At 47.2% G+C, this 20,187-nt stretch overlaps 1 protein-coding gene across 13 annotated transcripts in view; it reads left to right on the top strand.

Moving 5' to 3' along the window:
* Positions 1-20,187, top strand: part of Nisch (nischarin) — a 36,229-nt gene that overhangs the window by 3,683 nt on the left and 12,359 nt on the right. For 12 of the 13 annotated variants that reach the window (XM_052190066.1, XM_052190064.1, XM_052190075.1 and 9 more), the window contains exons 4-13: positions 10,406-10,454; positions 11,452-11,615; positions 11,911-12,006; positions 13,438-13,533; positions 14,469-14,621; positions 15,512-15,580; positions 15,958-16,143; positions 16,313-16,441; positions 18,011-18,124; positions 18,424-18,535. In XM_052190066.1, the coding sequence (XP_052046026.1) occupies positions 10,406-10,454; positions 11,452-11,615; positions 11,911-12,006; positions 13,438-13,533; positions 14,469-14,621; positions 15,512-15,580; positions 15,958-16,143; positions 16,313-16,441; positions 18,011-18,124; positions 18,424-18,535 (1,168 nt within the window). Of the gene's footprint in view, positions 1-10,405; positions 10,455-11,451; positions 11,616-11,910; positions 12,007-13,437; positions 13,534-14,468; positions 14,622-15,511; positions 15,581-15,957; positions 16,144-16,312; positions 16,442-18,010; positions 18,125-18,423; positions 18,536-19,084; positions 20,176-20,187 lie in introns of those variants that run through there. The other variant, XM_052190077.1, reaches the window with a different exon arrangement.

Raw genomic sequence — 20,187 nt, 5'->3', positions numbered from 1 at the left:
TTAGTGGCTGACGGTACAGAGTCACATTTGTGTTGATGGGTTTACATTAAATTGGACTGGCTGTGTATTTTCTTCTACTACACGACATTTTACTTTGCAAAAATAGCCCATGGTTTGCTTTTTTGTTTTTTGTTTTTGTTTGTCTTGTTCTTAGATTTATTTCTTTTATGTATATGAGTACACTGTAGACACACCAGAAGGGGGCATAGGATCCCACTATAGATGGTTGTGAGCCACCATGTGGTTGCTGGGAATTGAACTCAGGACCTCAGGAAGAGCAAGCAGTCAGTGCTCTTAACCGCTGAGCCATCTCTCCAGCCATAGGCTCTGGTTTTTAAGGTAGATTTCCCTTGGATAGGTGAGCACGGAGTAGCTCTGTGTAATGCCCGCATACACTCAGGTGCTGCCATGTGGACTCAGACTCAATACCAACAATGGAGCTATTCACTCCTTTGTACTGTTAAGATTATGTTATTTATGCGTGGGGCGTGTACACGTGGAGTAAATACATGGAATCCAGAAGAGGATGTCGGGTTCCCTGGTGTTTGAGTTACAGGTGGGTGCAGGCCACCTGGGGAACTGAATTTGGACATGTACTCTTAACTGCTGAGCCAAAGGAAAGATAGAGCAGCTGTAAAGGGGCACTTGGGGAAAGGTCGTCATGTCAAGGTTCAGAACAAGACACTGAAGACAGTACGGAGAAGACTGGGAAGAAACTTCTTTAAAAAAAAAAAATCAAGCCAGGTATGACGGGACACACCTGCAGTTCCAGCACTTTCCAGATTGTGTTTCAAAGCCAGCCTGGGCCCCACATCGAGACTCATCGTGAGAATGCAAACAAAGCTGTGCAGAGTTGTACATCCCTTTATCCCAGCAGGGAGAAGCAGGCAGATCTCTACGTTTGATAATACTTAATGAAACTCTTGTCACCAGTCAAACAAAACAATGAAAACGTGGTCAGCCATGCAGCTGTGGGCAGCCATGCAGCTGGAGATTCTGCTGCTGGTGTAGCTGAGGCCCTGCTGTCATGGGGAATAAATATGTAAGAGCAAGTCCTAGCTATGCAGGCACAGGCCTCTGCTCCCAGCACTTGGTAGCAGAGGCAGGTGGGTCTTTGTTTTAGGCCAGCCTGGTCTACACAGCAAGCTCCAAGCCAGGCAAGGCTGCATAGTGACATTCTGTCTCAATCCCCTTCCCATCCCCCCCCAAAAAAACCCCACAAAAGAACAGGGTGAAAACAGTATATAGACTACAGTTCTGGTTTTATAAGAAAAAGGGTCACATAGATGTCACTGTCTTTGAAAAACACATGTAGCAGTTTTCTTTGAGAGGTTTTCTGATAACATTTAATATTTAATTATTCTCCCCTTAAATGATGAACATGGCCTTGCCTTATAGGAAGTTCCTTCTTCAAAATAAATCTATTTTGATTTTGCAAAGTAAGACTCATGGGCCTTATTTGGAGTACTAACTCAAACCTGGAGATTTGGGATTTGCTGATGTGGCTAGTGTCCTGCCACTAAGCCGTAAGGGGCCAGACAGTTAGATGTGGTTGTATCCAGCTCCTGGTGTAAATGTTTTTTATTTTTTTTAAATTTTTTTATCTTTGTGTTAGAAAACATTCTCCCTTCCTATGTGAGTTTGTTAAATAAACATCACAAAACTTCCAATCTCCACTGAAGACTGAAACCTGATAAACATCTCTTTGAAAGTCTGGTTCGTTGCTTAAGTCTTTGTCTTTGGGGAGAGATTTTCCTGGCTGCTTCGGGTTTGCCCAACTCTGAGCTGGGAAAGGCCTGGAATGTTCTTTTTAGTTGGACTTCCCCGAGATAGTCTGGGGCCAACCTAACTCTTGTGATTCTGATTCGAAGCACGGCCTTCGAGCTGTTTGGACATACTTGACATTTTTAATATCAAACATATATATCGGTCATATAAATCTAAGGGTTTTAAAAGTAATTAACCTGTCATTAGATGAATGCAGGGGTTCTCAGCTATGACACTGTTGTCATTCTGAACTGTGAGGGACTGACCTGTGCTGTTCAGTAGCACCTCTGGCCTCAGTCTACCCAAAGCCATTTTCCTTCCCAGTTCCATCAACTACAATTCTACTCTCTGGAGGAGACAATGCCCATCTTCTGGAGGCCAGAGGGGGAGGGGTGAGAGGGGCGGGGCAAAAATCATCCAGTTGAGAACCACTGGGTTAGCTCTCCATTTGAATTTGACCCCACCCAGTGTAATAGCACTGTTAGCTTTTTTTTTTTTTTTTTTTTTTTTTTTGCAGGTTGGGGGGCTCTCTGGGGAATCTTTTCTTAGCCAGTATCTTCCTCAGAGTTGGTCCTGATGTGTCTCATGTGTGTAGGCACTGGATAATGCAGATGGACACAGAAATCTCTATTTGTCCTTGGTATGAACTATTTACATTTTACTCTGTTAGGACAGGCTCTCACAGTATAGACAAAGCTGGCATAAGATTTGCTCTGTAGCCCAGGCTGGCCTTTAGCTTGTAGGGATCTTCCTGCCTTCCTCCCGAGAACTGCAGTTACAGGATATGCCCACATACCTGGCCTTTGAGGGGGGTGTTTGTTTCAGGAAGGATTTCTCTGTGTAGCCCTGGCTCTCTTGGAAATTCACTTTGTAGATCAGGCTGGCCTCAAACTCCGAGATCCCCCTGCCTCTCAGGCGCCAGGATTAAGGACATGGCGCCACCATGCCCAGCTCTGTACCTGGCTTTTTTGTTGTTTTCTCTTTGTTTAGAAGAATTACTTTTAAGATTGAGATATCATTTACATACTATAAAGTTTACCTACCGTAAGTATGCAATTCAGTCGTTTTTAGTTGATTCACAGAGTTGTGAAATGAACACCACTGTCTAAATTCCAGAACCCTTAACCTGAGCTGGATGTGGTAACTGTTCCTTCCGAGTTTGCTTGTTCTCAAGTGTTTCAGAGAAGTGGCTCAAACAACACGTAGCAACTTATTCCGGGGTTGATTCATGTTGTAGCATTGAATTTTTAGTCCTTTTATGACTAATATATTCTTCAGTTATACATTCAGAAATCCCTTTTTAATCCCAATAGTTTCTGTTGCTTACGGGCAACCATGGTTTGAAAATGTTGAAAAAAAAAAGAAGAAAGAAAGAAAGAGAGAGAGAGAGAGAGAAAGGAAAGAAAGGAAGGAAGGAAAGAAAGAAAGGAAAAAAGAAAGAAAGAAGAAAATGTTAAATGTAGACTCCAGATGTCTCATTCTTCATGAGTTTTAAAGTTTATCCCATTTTGAGTGGTTCGGCACCTTCTTGGTGTTCCCACGCCGCGCATACATCACTTAGTGCCCATCTCAGTTGTCAGATCACAGTGCCTGTCCAGGTAACTGACCGTGTGAAAATAGCCCGAAGCACCTGAGCCGTGATGCTGGCCAGTCAGAAGTGTCACACCAGAGCGTGAACACTTCCTGTAAGCAGAATGGTAAAAGAAAAAGATATCAATAAAAAAGGAAAGAAAGAAAGAAAGAAAGAAAGAAAGAAAGAAAGAAAGAAAGAAAGAAAGAAAGAAACTTTAAGAGACCACATTATAACATTTTTAATACAACATTATTTTAATGATTTTATTTTAGATTATTAATGTTTGGCTCTGCCTTAGATTAGACTTTTACTGTGTGTGTTTGTAGAAAAGAATGTAACATATGAGCTGTTTTGAGCATCTGTGGGTTTAGAGCATGTCCCCTGTGGTAAAGAAGGACTGCAATGTGAGCCCTGCTTATGCATTTACAAATCTTTACTACATATGCAGATTCGTTGTTTCTCTATCTTAGGATGGTACTTATTAGGTGTTTGTTTGGGTTTTTTGTTTTTTATTTATTTATTTATTTATTTATTTATTTATTTATTTATGGTTTTTTTCGAGACAGGGTTTCTCCGTATAGCCCTGGCTGTCCTGGGACTCTCTCTGCAGACCAGGCTGGCCTCGTTCTCAGAAATCCGCCTGCCTCTGCCTTCCAAATACTGGGATTAAAGGTGTGCGCCATCACCGCCCAGCTCTTATTAGGTATTCTAACCATAGCCTTTACAGTTTGAAGTATCACAGCAAAACTATCAGGAATCTCCTCTTCACAATTTCCTGGGCTGAAGATTTATTTATTTCTTTATTTTATGTATATGAGTACACTGTAGCTGTACAGATGGTTGTGAGCCGTCATGTGGTTGCTGGGAATTGAACTCAGGACCTCTGCTCGCTCCAGCCCCGCTTGCTCTGGCCCAAAGATTTATTTATTATAATTATATGTGAGTACACTGTAGCTGTCTTCAGATATATCAGAAGAGGGCATCAGGTCCCATTACAGATGGTTGTGAGCTACCATGTGGTTGCTGAGATTTGAACTCAGGACCTTTGGAGGAGCAGTCAGTGCTCTTAACCACTGAGCCATCTCTCCAGCCCTGAAGATTTATTTTTAGTGTAGATCTTAATAACTAATTTATCTTCTTATCAGATTAGAAACTTTTCCTTGTTTCTCTTCTGGAGTCACCTTAAGATGTGTATCTGGATCTCTGTGTCACTGCTCCCGCATGTACAGACTATCCTAAAATCAAGAAGAGTTACTCACATCTCAATACTGCGGTGGCCAAGGTGGCTGCTAGTGACTAGTCCATGATGATAGATTAAGTAGCTGTGCTGGACAAGGGTGCCTTGGGTCCCCGAGGACAGAGTGGGACAGCTGGAGGGTTCCTGCTACCCAGAATGATTGTATAATTTAAAACGTATGAATTGTTTATTTCTGGTATTTTCCACTTGATAATTTTGGACTATAGTTGACCATGAATACCACAGAAAATGAAACTGGATAAAGGAAACTGGGGGAGACTGCAGCGTAAGGTATTATGGGAGTGTGTGTTTCGTACCTACTGGGTGTGTACCCAGGAGAGGAAGGTGAGCTAGAGGAGCTGCTATTTTCTGAGGAACCACCAGACTGCTGCTCTTCTACATTCTCAGTCACAGTGTGAAGGTTCCAGTTTCCACAGCACCACCCCGCAGCCCCGATCCCGCCCCGGCATGTGTGCTGTTTTAGCCTACACATCTTGGTAGGGGTGAAATAGTGTCATCGTGGTTTTGGTTTACAGTTGCACCATGACTAATGGTATTGAGATTTTTTTATATTCTTATTTACCATTTGTATCTTTGGAGAAATGGATTTAAATCGCTTGTCTTGTAACATCAGGGGTTTGTTGCTGTTGTTTTCTTTTGAGTGTCAGAGTTCTTTATGAATTCTGGACGCTAGACCCTTATCACAAGTGTGATATGCAAGTAACGCATCTTATTCCATGAAAGCTTTTATTTAACCCTTTGTTCTTTTTTCTTCTTTTTTTTTTTAGGGGAGGAGGGGGCCTGCAGTCAAATTTAGGGCCTTTTACACCCCAAACATGGAGTACCACAGCCTTTCACTTTATTCTGTTGTTGTTTCTTAGGACATGGTCTCTATATAGTATAGGCTGGCTTAGAACTATGTTGGAACAAGCTGGCCTCAAACTCACCATCCTCCTGCCTCAGCCTCCCAAGTGCTGGAATTATAACATGTAGTACTACTCCTGGCATCTGTAACTTGATAGTACCCTTTAAAGACGTTTATTTATTTTCATTTTATGTGTAGGGGTAGTTTACCTCCCTGGAAGGTGCTGGCTCTGTGGATGCTAGGAATTAAACCTGGGTCCTCTGCAAGAGCAGCAAATTTTCTTAAGTGATGACCCCTTGACAGCATCCTTTGAAGCATACGTGCTTTTGTATGTTTCGGTCACGTGTTTTGGGTGCCACATCTAAGGAGCCATTGCCTGCCAGCATCACAGGAACTTACAGTTTCTCCTACGAATTTTGTTTCACATTTAGGACTTTGACCCATTTTGAGTTCATTTTTGTGTATGGTGTGAAGTGGGGGTGGAGCTTGATTCTTTTGAAGTATGGATTTTAATGACTAGGGAAAAAGCATCTTTCTCTCCCCATCCAACTCTAAAGTGGAAATCCAGGGGATGGAGTGGCTTTTGCTCCCTGCTCCTGGATAGCTGCACTCTTAGCTTCCTAGACTCACAGGGATAGGTCCCAGCCCAGAACCTCTAGAGATGTTTCAGACTTTAGAAACCAATGGATTATCACAACCATAACCATTCTTGGGTAGGATACCTTACAGTGGACTTGGAAATAGACAGAGCCAAGTTGTGTCTTTCAGACCTGCTCATTTCAAGTTAATTCCAAGTCAGTCATTTAACTTTTCTGCACCCTGAACTGTTTGCTGAGCTGGAAGATGATAATCTGGGACTTTGTGAAGCCTGCATGAGATTTCACGGTGAATGTCTGAGACTTAGAAGAGGCATGGGTCAGCACGCATCATGTGTCACCAAACTGGGCTGTTCTGGTAGGGAAGGAGACTCAGTTTTCATCAAAAGTAATGCTTATATCATCTCTCTTTAAAAGTAATGTTTATGGTAAAGCCACTTGGCTGTAACCAAGAAAAACATTTTTTTAATTTGAAATGTAACTGTCAACTATCTTAGTACTGGCTTTAGATCCATTTTATTATCATTTGTTTTAATTGAAAGGATTGTGGGTGATAACAAGCCTGTTTGGTTTGTTCGTTTTTCAAGCTTATAGTCTTGGAGTTCGTTTAAAGTTTTATGTGAATCCTTCAATGAGGACTCTTTGCTTAAAGTTGAATCACATATAATATACCTGACTTCTACTAGCACAAAAAGCTAGACAAGCTCCCTCAGTCCTTAATATGTGTATCCAAATCACATCTGGGTGAAGGCCCCATGACTTGTTATTAATGCCTGGCCAGTGCCCACTGACGGGCACAGGGCTTTAGCATGGGCCAAGCAGAGGTGTCAGGGCCTGGTTGGGGGGTTGTTTGAATTTTACTTATTTATTTTGTGTATGAGTGCTCTATCCAAGTGTACACCCGTGTGCCACAAGGGGGCATCAAACCCCATTATAGATGCTTGTGAGCCACCATGTGGTGGTTGGGAATTGAACTCAGGATCTCTGGAAGAGTAGCCAGTGCTCTTAACTGCTGAGCCATCTCTGCAGCCCTTGGCTAGGGATTTTTAGTTGAGCATTGGCATATGTATTTGGGGGTACACTTGCTCTGAGTCCACATGGTGTTTATATGAAGCCCAAAGGCTTTTTGACCTGTAGCTAAGGTAGAATGCTTATCTAGAATGGGAAAGGCCCTGGCTTCCATCTAGTACAACAGATTTTTTAAAGTTGTGTGTGTGTGTGTGTGTGTGTGTGTGTGTGTGTGTGTGTGAGAGAGTGAGTGTGTGTGTGTGTGTGTGTATGAGTGTGTGTGTGTGTTTGTGTGTGTGTGTGAGAGAGAGAGAGAGAGAGAGAGAGAGAGAGAGAGAGAGAGAAAATGCCTTTTTCCCCAATAGTACACACTGACACACAATCTCTTCCCAGCATGGCTGATCAAGTAACACATGTTATTTTACAGTTTGTGTCACTTCAAAGCACTTCAGGTCCCTTCAGTGCAAATATAATACGCTATGTAAAGAACCACCTGTCTCCTCAGGTGACCCTGCATGGGAATCAGTAGCTGGGCTCAGGGGCCACTGAGCCCCCTGCCCTGTTTCTTCCTGTCCCAGAGAGAGGCCTGACTCTGTAGTCCTTCCCCCACAGGTGCAGTTTGACTAGAGGAGGCTAGTGGTCTAGGTTTGCAGGCTGAGGAATTTCTGTGTCCCTCTGGTTTAGGCCCTCTCCTAAGATGAAGGTCAGTCTGAGGAAGCCAAGAAGGAAGGACAGCAGGGTGCTCTTCCTGTACCCTGTGTGGGTACAGTTGGCTTTCGACGTTCTTCAGAAACTAAAGCGCTAGCTCTCAGCCCCTCATATTAACTCTCTCTGTTTTCTGGGAACTCTAGCTCATCTCCTTAGCTGAGCTCATGTGCTGCATGGGTCTGTCTCTGTTCTGTCTGAATCAACACCAGCTGCCCAAAGAAGTATGCCAAAGAGGGGGGACCGCATCGACGACAGGCAGAGAGAGAGCCAGGCTTCCTGTGCCTGGACGGTGCCTGAGCTGCCCGGGAGCCAAGGGAGTGTAGGCTTGCGGCCCCCCAGGACTGCAGTAGGCCGTGGTCTGACGACAGGAGGACCGGAAGGAGAGGCAGCGTTTTTTAGAAGTGCATGGGAGACTTGTTTGTGGTCAATCCAAGCTTTTCCCTGGCTGAATTCAGATCCTCACTGTGCCAGGGAAACTGATGGGTGTGGGAGGTTGTGAGGCCGAGGGAGGTCGAGCTTCCTAGAACCTGCAGCCTCGGCCAGCTGGCAGCCTGCTCCTCAGCTGGCCTTTCACAGGCTGACCTGTAGCCCAGCTCTCTAACAGCTGGGATGGCATGTTAGACTCCGAGGGGAGGGGTGGGGTGGCAGAGGAACAAGTCTTACATTATATATAAACTGAATAAACACAACTTTTAAAGATCATAAAAGGTCAAGAAAATAAAACAGGAGTTGGGCAATGATGGCGCACGCCTTTAATCCGAGCACTTGGGAGGCAGAGGCAGGCGGATTTCTGAGTTCGAGGCCAGCCTGGTCTACAAAGTGAGTTCCAGGACAGCCAGGGCTATACAGAGAAACCCTGCCTCAAAAAACCAAAAGAAAAAAAAAAGAAAGAAAGCAAAAGAAAAGAAAACAGGAAAATATTCTTACATTCTGGAGTGGAAGAAGAGATCCTTGCAGTTACAAAGGAAGGAATTAGAGGTTAAACATAAAAATGAGAAACCTCACCATGTTAAATAAGAAAAGCTCCTTGAACAAAGGACAACTAGGCCAGAGGAAGCACTTCCTATATATAAACAACCATTAAAAGTGCTGTCGGGAGCTGGGTGAAAGGCTCCTGTCTACCCCAGCTGCTTGGAAGGCTGAAGCAGAGGAATTCTGAATTTGAACCCAACCAGGTAACTTAGTGAGATTCAATCTCAAAACAAAAGGGCTGGTTGCCAGAGCTCAGTGATTGAGGCCCAGGTTCAGTTCCCAGTATCTGATGGGGGAGCTGTGATTGTAAGGTTATGAAGAAGAATCAACAAGTACCGAGAAAAACAGGAACAGGACTCCCTGTCCCCACAGCTAGGTGCTTTGTAAGTTCTATAAATACGGAGATCGCGTGTGCTAGCAACGGCAGCATCCTGTGAGTGCTAGGGTTATTTGCACGGCCATCTGGGCCTGTTTACAAAGAGACCTGTGTACTGCCATCTGCCAGTTAATTTCTTACCTGTGGGAGGTGGGGTTAAAGGTTTTGATGGGGGTCTGCAAACCACACGATTGTTTTGTTTTAGATTTTTAGAATTTTATGTGTGAGTATACAAACAGACACATACCATGCCTATGTCTGGTGTCTGAGGTTAGAAGAGATTCCTAAAATTGGCTCAAAATCAATAGTTATGAGTCACCACGTAGGTCCAAACTTTAGTTCCCTAGAAGAGTAGCCAATGCTGTTAACCACTGAGCTGTCTCTTGGCCCATGATTGTTTTGAGTGGAGAGGCAGGGGGAACCAAGATTGAGTGCTGGAGTATAGCTTTACTGGTTTATAACCAGATACAGTTGGGGTGTCCCTACAGCTGTCCGCCTGTGTTTGCTCATCTGTGTAACATAACAGGTCCTCTTGTAGGGCTGTGGGAGAAGTCAGCCAGTTGGAACCTACCGAGCACTCCGGCCTGGTCTGCTATGAGCTCAGCCTAGCAGGTCAGCTGTGATGGGGAGAGAGCAGGTCCTTGCCATGTCTCCTTAAAGCATTATATCATTTGAAAAACCCTTTCCACAGCTTTCTAGTGACCCAGGGGCTTTGTGGTACTGCTCTGACTCTGGAAGGGACGTACACAGAACAAAGGTGTGTCCACTCTTTTCAAGAAACATTGGACAAGAGAGAAGGTGGCAGTTCCTTTCTCCAGAGTTGGTTTAGGGAGATGCTGGCTCTCCAGCCAGCCCCTGGCACTGGTCAAGCTTTGCCGACGGCTGAAGCACGCCCGCCATGCCTGTGCAGACTATTAGGATGTCTATAGATCGAAAACGCTTGGTCCTGTTTCTGAGCCCCTGGCTTCAGTCTGAGTTTCCTTCCACCTCTAGCTTGTTCCCCATCCTGCAGCTATGTCCTGCTGGCCATGCAGGCTATGCCTCCGGACGATAGGCTCGACTCAGCCCATTACAAGACACTGACTCACTTAGGACATCATCAGATGCTGCTTGTGACTCTATTGTTACTTGATTGTACAGTTCTCAAGCTTGAGTTTTGAAAGTGATAGTGTCTTATTTCAGTGTCAAAGGCTGGACACTCCTGAAATCTAGAGTTGGCCTCCACTAGCAGACTGAGCAGGGTGTGTGCGGTTCCAGGGATGGGCAGATAGAGGTCTAACTACAAGACTTGTTTTCTCCACAGGAAAGAAATGGTATCACTGCAGCACTGGCTGAAGAACTCTTTGAAAAAGGTACATAGCTGTTGGTCCTTGAAATGCTGGGGGCCATTTGCCTAATCAAGTAGGTAGCTGAAGACTCAGGATAGCACCGAACTCATTTGTTAGGTCCTGTCCATGCCCCACCTCCTTGAAGTTGTCAAGTCCCTTGCCTCAACCAAGTCTACCCACCTACTTGCCCTGCAGGTGAAAATCCACAGTCTCTCATTCTTAAGATTCCTTATTAGCATTATTATTATGGGTGTGTGTATGTGGGTACATGTGTCACAGCACATATGGAGGTCAGAGGACAACTCGGTAGAGTCAGTTCTCTCCTTCCACCTTTATGTAGGTTCTGGGAATCAATCTCAGGTAGCCAGGCTTGTGTAAGGTGAGTGTCTGGGACTCACCCAAGTCTCAGGATCTATTTCCAAGCCACATGGGGTGTTGAAAGGTGGCTGGCATGCTGCCATCTTGCACCTGATTTGTCCTTGCTTGGAAGTGTTCAGATTGCAATTAGAAGTCAGTCTTGGGTCATGGTATTGCCAGAGAACATTTTAACAATAGCTGACATGTAGTGAGCAACCCCTGCCAACACGCTTACATGAAGCATTCACTGCCTTCCCTGAAGTAGAGGAAGGACACTAGTGGCCAGAGGCCCAGAAACCTAATAGAAGAAGCAATGTAAGGACTAAAGACTGGTGTCGTAATTGACCTTAGTCTACATAGTAAAGGGTGCAGTAGTTGTGATATCAGAGCACTGCCTTTCTCAGCCTTACCTTGGCTCAGTCAGTGCCGTAGATCTCTGCTCTTCTGGATGACTCCCCACTCCCTCCTTTCTCATCATGTGTCCAGGATGCCCTGTGCCCAGTGTGAGCTCCAAAGGGCCGCTCCTATGTACTTGGGTGGGTGGGTGCATGTCATAGGTGCCTGCTGCATGCTGATTGGCTGTTGGCTTGGTGCGTAGAATGCCCTGACTGTACACCAGGTGGGACTGGGGCTAGACACTTACTTTTGGGTTTGGTTGTTACAGGAGAACAACTTCTAGGAGCTGGTGAGGTCTTCACTATCAGGCCCTTGCAGCTCTATGCTGTCACAGAACAGCTGCAGCAGGGAAAGCCTACTTGTGCCAGCGGTGATGCCAAGACTGACCTTGGACACATTCTAGACTTCACCTGTCGCCTTAAGTACCTTAAGGTAAAGATGCAGCAGCTTAGCTGTGGAGAGTCACTCAGCTGGCTCTTGTTCTGAGTAGCTGAGTAGCTGGCAGTGTGTGAAGGAGATGTGTGAAGGGGTGTGGAGTGGATGAAAGGACCTAGTGTTCTTGATACTGTGCTTCTGCCCGTGAGCACCAGGGGGCATCATGGCCTACTGTCTCAATAATGTTGACGTGGTCAAAACTTTTGAGTTTGACAGCTGCTGCCACAGTGACCCAATCGTGCAGATGGTGAAGGTATTAGCATCCCTAATTTAAATCCATCTTTGGCTTCAGGTTTCTGGCACAGAAGGATCTTTTGGGAACAGCAATATTCAGGAGCAGCTTCTGCCCTTTGATCTTTCAATATTCAAGGCTCTTCACCAGGTGGAGGTAAGCCACGCTGCAGGTGAGCAGGCAGGGCTGGGCCCTGCACAGCGCCATCTTACACCTATTGTCTCTATGTGGAAGGGTGTGATAGCAAGTGCTGGGCACTGTTGCTTTCATATTTGGCAATAGACTGGCAGGTTCTATCCAAGTAAATCGAGCCCCTCTAAATATAGAAAGGGAGCCTTTTCTGACCTCAGCTGGTTGCAGGCCTCCATCCCTGTCGTAGGCAACAGGAAGTATTAGATATGCAGAGCACCAGAGCCTAGACCCTCTGGCCTCTTGGGGAGTCAGGGACAAGTGTTATTCAGGCAGAAGTCACAGAAATCATCCCAAAGGCCAGAGAGAGGCAATTCCAATTTTCTGTTTTCCAAGTCAAAGGGCCTTGAAGGCTCTTTGCCCTCTAGGGTACCCACATCTTGCAAAAAAGCCTTATCTTACTTCCTACTGAATTCTGCTTCTTAACACTAATTTTGTTATAATTTTTTAAAAAGAAAGGGAGTTAGCAATGAATGATAAAAGCTGTTTTAAACCCTGCGTTTCCTGAGCTTAACTTTTATGTTCAGCCTTGTACCCTGTGTATATACTCATGTATACTCGATCAAGTCTCCCCAACTGTTCTGTGAAGTATAGATGCTTTCGTTCTCTTTACAGTCAAGGAAACAGAGGCTTAGGGAGATGAGGAGGCTTGGCCAGGAGACTGAATTTGACTGAACTCCAGAGGCCTGCTCCCATTGGCCTGTTCTTACCTGAGGCCACAGGACAGTTGGGAAGGCAGGCGGAAGAGAGAGATACTCCACACAGTGTGGAGGAGCCCCCATTCTCCAGCTGATCCCCATAACTTGCCTTTTCTGTTTACTTGGCAAGCCCGGGTGTCCCTTAACCAAAGAAAGAGAATTTGTGTCTCATAACATGAGCATCCATTTTTGAGACAGGGTCTCATTGTATAGCTCTGGCTGTCCTGGAACTCACTGTGTGAGGCTGGCCTTGAACTCACAGAGATCCTCCTGCCTCTGCTCCTGAGTGCTGAGATCAGAGGTGTTTGAAACTATGCCTAGCTAAATGCCTTTCTTATTAGATGCTTAAAACAGCTAATCTGCTGAGTCTAATCAGCTAATCAGCTACTCTGCATTGGGAAATAAAAAAGACCTAGGTAGGTAGGTAGGTTGTTTGTTTGTTTGTTTGTTTGTGACAGGGTTTCTCTGTGTAGCCCTGGCTGTCCTGTAATTTGCTCTGTAGACCAGGCTGGCCTTGAACTCAGAGATCTACCTGCCTCTGCTTCCTGAGTGCTGGAATTAAAGGTGTACTAGGCCACTGTCACCATCAGACTGAAAGAGGCCAAGTTTTGAGTCCCCTCTTATCAAAGGAATGCCTCATTCCTGGGGTTCCTGAGGCTTCAAGGTGCCATTTCTGAAACTCTGCTGTTGTTTGTTCCAGATAAGTCGTTGTGATGCCAAGCGTATCCGAGGGCTGGTCACCTCCAAGCCAACCTTAGCCACGATGACTGTTAGATTCTCAGCAACCTCCATGAAGGTGAGATCTGCCTTTGTGTTTGCCCTGGGCCTGGCCTGTGGGCGGAGCCTCTGTTAGTGAAGCTGCTCGGACTTCCTCTGGGCCCAGCAGCTCGGGCTTAGCACCTATTTGTCTCTCATCCTCCATGAACTTGGAGAGGAAGAGGAGGCTTAGAAGGGTTGGGCCTTATTTGGACTCGAGTCGGAAACAGCCCAGCTGCTGCTGTCGGAAGCTCCTTTTATGGCTATGTGGCTATCATCATCCATCATATTGTTAAAATCCTCCCTTAGTATAGCGACCACACGTAGTAGCAAATTTTATGACTTAGGCCTCTGATCAAAATTTGGGTTTATTGAAAATTCTTTCTCCTAAGGCCACTGGCTGAAAGGAAGAAGAGTGTAGCTGCCTTGTCCCTTGGGAAGGTATTCCTTGGCGTGTGGTTAAAGGAACCCAGGCTGATCCCTAAGATGTCTTGTAGGCATCAAAAGTCAAGCCAGGGAGAACCACCTCCCTCTGCTTTGGTGATTGATGCTCTGTGCTGTTACTCTCCTCTCAGCCGTGATTCTCTCCCTGTGAAGTCATGGCTGAGGGATTTGCTGTCCACAGTAGAGACCATTCTGAAAGCATGGTTGCCTGGCAACACCCTGAATTAGCCCGTCTGTCTCTGCCGGCTAAGCCAGGGAAGATACTTCTCTATAGCAGAGGCCCATGAGGACTTGACTAGCATTTATTCTTGAAGTCACAGGGCCAGAACTTACTCAAGCTGCTGGTATGCTAAGCCTTTCAGTTATTTCACAACCGCCTAAAGACACATAAACCAAAGCCCCTTTTAATGCAAGCTCATTTCCACATGCTAAATATGCTCCAGCTCTTCCTTAAATTTTGCAACTATAGCATGTTCTACTTAGTGTTGCGTGAGGGCCCAAGTGTGGTGCTCAACAGATGTTCTTATGCAGGAAGTTCTTGTTCCTGAAGCCTCAGAATTTGATGAGTGGGAGCCTGAAGGCGGAACCCTCGGAGGCCCTGTGACTGCCATCATCCCAACATGGCAAGCGCTGACTACTCTAGACCTGAGCCACAACAGCATCTCTCAGATCGACGAGTCTGTGGTATGACGGTAGCAGCCGCCCAAGACCCGAGGAATGGCTATTAGAATTTGACCTTTTTCTGAAGGCTTCCCCCAAAATCTATATTCAGTATTCTATACATTGTTTGTAGTTTTAAAATTAAATTTCAAGGGCTAGAGAGATGGCTCAGCGGTTAAGAGCCTTCTTCCAGAGGTCCTGAGTTCAATTCCCGGCAACCACATGGTGGTTCACAACCACCTGTAATAGGATCCGATGCCCTTTTCTGGTGTGCCTGAGGAGAACCAGTGTACTCACATAAATAAAATAAATAAATCTTTTTTAAAAATCAAATTAAATTTCTAAGTAAGAATATTTAAAATAGTTGATGCATAAAACCAAATGAAGCATTATAAACTATGCACACTTTATGACACGAGCATAGCCGTGGTCAGTGATATCAGTCCTAAGAAATAGCAGAAAACTCATGCCCCTGAGTACAGCTGGACCTGTGTTAGAGGGACATTCCAAAGGCCGCAAGAATGCCCTTAGCCAGTTGGTGTCGGTGCATGCCTTTCATCCCCACACTCAGGAACCAGAGGCAGAAGGCTCTCAGTGAGTTCCAGGCTGGCTTGGTCTACAGAGAGAGTTCTAGGACAGAGAAACCCTGTCTTATAGTGTGACAGGGTTCTGTGGTAGTGGGCAGGGTTAAAAAAGAACATGCTCCCTATCTCTCTGGGAATGACCATTCATATTACTTAAGCCACTTGCTCTATCCAAATTGTGGATTCTTTTGGATTTCTGCTGGTGGGAGGGACAGTGGAAGGTGTTAGAAAGTCTGCCGGCTGTAAATGCATGTTCAGCCACTAGGGGCATGAACTGGGGTACGGTCCAGCCTCCTCGAGTAATGCCGAAACATTCTTTTCTTTCATAAGAAACTGATCCCAAAGATTGAGTTCCTGGACCTGAGTCACAATGGAGTCCGAGTTGTGGACAACCTGCAGGTAATGTCTGCCCACAGCTCTCTAGGGACGTGCTCTCCAGGTGGGTCCAGAGGCTGTGGCAGCACTGTACCTGAGGGGGTGCTGAGCACAGGCTTTAGGGATGCACCCACTGCTGCTCTAGCTCCCGAGTGTTAGTGCAGCTAAGTGCATGCAAACCGCGTGTGATGACAGACAGGCAGATTTTCAGTGCGCACCCTGACCTGTCTGCAGGGGACGCCAGCAGGTTATGGAGTGGGAAAGAGGGAAGAGGGCCTTCCCTTCTCACCAGTTGTCAGAGCGCCTACAAAGCTGCTTCATCCTGGTCCAATTGGTCTGAAGGGCACGGTGACCTCTGGAGGCCTAACCTCTGCTGCCATCCTGTCTCTCCTGCACTACAGCACCTGTACAACCTCGTGCACCTCGACCTGTCCTACAACAAGCTGTCCTCCCTGGAAGGCGTGCATGCTAAACTGGGCAATGTCAAAACCCTAAACCTGGCAGGCAACTTCTTACAGAGTCTGAGGGGTCTGCACAAACTCTACTCCCTGGTTAATCTGGACCTCAGAAACAACCGGATTGAGCAGGTGAGCCCCAATCCTGAGGGCCTTGGGGATCTAGGATTGCTGGTCCTTGTTGTTTATTATTTTAAAGAAAAGAAAACCAATAGTACTCTGTTCACTCAAAAGCAGCCATCAAATGTAGTCTGTGCTGAGGTGTTAGAAGACAGGGCCAAACAGCACTGATGTCTTGCAGTTGGATGAGGTCAAGAGCATAGGCGGCCTGCCGTGTCTGGAGCGTGTGGCCTTGATGAACAACCCTCTGAGTATCATCCCTGACTACCGGACCAAGGTGCTCTCGCAGTTTGGAGAGCGAGCCTCGGAGGTAAGCCCTGGACCAGGAGCAGCGTCCAGAGAGACTGCTAGGGAAGGTCCAGCCCGTCTGCAAAGGCAGAGCATGGCAGGGCTGTCCGCTCTGCCCTGTCTGCTTCTGAGGCATGTCTGCTCCTCAGGTCTGCAGTGCACTGCTCCTGTGGGGGTACTCCCTGCAGGTCCCACCTCTCTCCCGCTGGTTGCTTATTCCCTGGCAGGCTTTAGGTGCACCAGAACTTCAGGCTAGGAGGGCTTCTGGAACAGGGAGGCACAGAAGAATTGTTTTCAACTTTTAAAAACTACATTGGAAGCTGGGAAGTGGTGATTCATACCTTTAATCTCAGCACTCGGGATGCAGAGGCAGGGAGATCTCTGGGAGTTCAAGGCCAGCGTGGTCTACAGAGCAAGTTCCAGGACAGCTAAGGCTACACGGAGAAACCCTATGTCATAAAACAACAGATAAAACAATGGTAAAAATAACATTGGATATTTTAGGCAAGGAGCCTAGACTAAGAGGTCTAAAATTATATGTAGGATTTTTATTTAATTTATGTAAGATGCTTGAAATTATCAGTTTCTTGGGCAGCTAATCACTCCGGTGCTTGACTGCAAGCCTTGAGATTTTTTTTCTTTACTGAGTCAGTCCAGTCTCTGTCTGCTGCTGCTGGCTCTGACTGTACAGGTGTCCCCTTGCTCACCAAGCAGGTCCTTACCCAGGTACGCTCCTCCCCCAGCCTCTAGCAGGCTGTATCCCCATTCCCGTTCTTTCACAGTGCTTAGAACCCATTTTCTTCAATCCCAGGCCAGAAGACACCAAGAGTCCATTTGCCTCTCTCTCTCCAGCCTTCTCTGCCCCACCAGGTGTCACTTTGTCCACATTGTCCCTAAGATAGTTATTATAAGATGCCATCTCTTGCTGGAGATGATTGCTTATACCTGTGATTCAGGAATTCAGGATCTGAGGCAAGAGGGTTGCCCATGTTCAAATCCAACCTGGGTGAGAGTGAGACCCTATCTCAAAAGGAAAGGAGAGAGGGAAAGAGAGTAAAGGGGCGGGGACAGACAAGTAAAGGGGCGGGGACAGACAAAGCAGCTATTTTCCCTTCTTTGACTCTGGAGGGCTCCATAGTGTCTGGTGCTTTGGAGTGTCCTCCATGTGGCCATTCTGCCTTCGTGCCAGGCTACAGCCCTCCCTGCTGCTTACCCAGAATGGGACCCCTGCCTTCTTCCGCTCTGTGTCTTGCCCCTGTAGTCCCCTGTCCAGAAAGTTCTTGTCCTTTGGCAGTTCTGAGCTCTGCCTATAAGTGGGAACTCAGTCCATTCACTCCTTTCTCTTGGTTTCCAAGAGGCTTCTGCCCCTCTTAGTGGAGAGGGACTCCCTAAAGATCTGTTAAGCAATGTGGGACCTTCATGGGCCATGTAAGGTGGTTCCACTACTTATGTGGTGTAAGGAGCTTCCCTCAATCCCCAGTATCCTCTTGGGGCCTGTAGAGCACTCAGACCCAGTCTTCAGCAGGGTCCCACCATTCTCCCGACATGCTTTGCTGGTCTCCATACTGTAAGCTATTTTCTGGACTCATAGATCTGTCTAGATGATGTCGCAACCACAGAGAAAGAGCTGGACACTGTGGAAGTGCTGAAGGCCATTCAGAAAGCCAAAGATGTCAGATCCAAACTGAGCAACGCAGAAAAGAAGGTGAGCGTTTTAGGGATGCAGCCACGCGTGGAGCTTTTCTTGGGGAACTGAGCCATGGAATCCCTCAGGGATCTCTGAGGACTAGAGCGCCATGCCCACCCCCTACCCCCTGCCGGTGGAACCTTAGACTGGGTCCTCGGGTAATGGTATGGTAATGGTACTTTCTATGTGGTTTGTGAGATTATTTTCAACATCCTTTGGCTGGGAGAATGTTGAGCTCTTTCCTGGACATCCCTGGCCTTAGCAGCTCTGTTCTTCTGCACCTTCCCCTCCTGGACTGACTCAGTGCTCTTCCTCAGGTTGGTGAGGACTTCCGGCTCCCACCTGCTGCCTGCTTCAGACCCAGCAGCTCCCCTCCTACTACAGCTCGCGCCTCAGCCTCCCTGCCTCAGCCGATCCTCTCCAACCAAGGTAATCATGAGCAGGGCTTGCTTCCGGCTGAGCTGCTCAGTTCTGCCTGGACCATAGGCAGGGCTGTGCTTGAGCAATGCCGGCACCTGCTTCCTGCAGGCTCAGGCACGGGGAGGGTGGCACTTTTTGCAGGCTGGCTCCTTGGGTGGCACATGGCAGGGAGGTGCCTGGCCTGATCTCAGCACTGTTGTTCGCTTAGTGAGGACCCCCTGTCCCTTTATGTCACGGCCAGTTCCTGTAGGGTCCCATGGGGGTGTTGGAGAGGACTGAGCAGGCTGAGGCTTTTGACTCACATGGATCCAGTCCCCTGTGGCCGTCATGGGCAGGTCAGCTTCTAGAAAGTCAGGCCTTGTTTGCAGCCCTTGACCCCTGTATGGAGAGCTTTTATTGTTGTGGTGCCTCTGTGGCACTCAGGTATGACCAAACCCCCAAATACTGCATTTATGGGACCAAGACGGGCTGCCTGTCCCCATGGACCAGTGGAAGAGCAGTCCTTTTCGCCTGCCCATTGTCTGAGCATCTTCAAAGGGCTTTCACCTCTGAACCCAGGCATCCTCGGAGATGAGTGAGTGAACCGGGTGGCATGAGCGTGGCTGCCGGCCTGGCCCCAACGGAAGAGGGGCAGGTATGCCGTCCCAAGTGGAGCTGAGTGAGGCTCGGGACACACGGGAAAGAACGCCACCCGCCCAGGCTCCTGGAGACGCAGAACTTGGTGTGAGGTCTTGGGAAACTAGTTCGGCCTAGGTTTTAAGAGCCAGGAATAGGTTTCTACTCTTTAAGCTGGGGACCCCGCTGGAGGGCAGGGAAAGGCAGCTACAACACAGAACCCTCTACAGCAGCCCTGTCAGGGAGAGAAGACCGAGCTGCACAAGACAGCCCTTGTTTATGTTGAGGCAAAAGCCCAGAGCACAACAGCCTAAAGTCACAACTGTGATGTCCAGAAGAGAAGTCATGAAAGCGGAACGGTAGAGCTGGGTGCCAGCACATTTACCCATTGGCTTTGCCAAACTTTTGACAAAAGTTTTTTTTTTCTTTTTTTTCATAAAAGAGGAAGAAAGTTTGAGTCTCTGTGAGGAAGTTCCCCTGACCTCTCTTCAGCTCCCCATCGTATTAACCACCCCACATAGGAAGCATGCAGCCCTGGACTTCTGGGGACAGGGCAATAGGTCTAGGACGGAACCTGTTCCAGCATTGTTGGATCAGTGCGTGTGTGTGTGTGTGTGTGTGTGTGTGTGTGTGTGTGTGTGTGTGTCTGTGTGTGTGTCTGTGTGTGTGTGTGTGTGTGTCTGTGTGTGTGTGTGCGCGCGCGCGTGCACGCGCACGCACGTGAATGAGTACATGGGTGTGTGTGCGTGCATGGATGCATGGGCAAGCAAGGGAAGAGCTAGTTGGCCAAGAGCAGATCCTGGCTAGGCAGGAGGCACGGGTGTCTCCTCCAGGCCACAACTACCAGCAGCCACTGTACCTTGTGGTATTGAAGTGTCTGCAGCAGCCTGGGGGCAAGCCTCATCTACCCCTCCCTTGCTGCCCTTACACCCCTGGGTGCTTTGTAGTCTGACCCCCTTCCCAGTCATTGGACACTGAGAGATATTGTCCCATATTTACACCTCTTGTAAATAAAACTACAGTGGATGTCTGTGTGTGCACATCTC

This window comes from Apodemus sylvaticus, chromosome 8 (genome assembly GCF_947179515.1).
Source record: "Apodemus sylvaticus chromosome 8, mApoSyl1.1, whole genome shotgun sequence".
Classification (NCBI taxonomy): domain Eukaryota; kingdom Metazoa; phylum Chordata; class Mammalia; order Rodentia; family Muridae; genus Apodemus; species Apodemus sylvaticus.
This window is presented reverse-complemented; position numbering and strand designations above follow the sequence as displayed.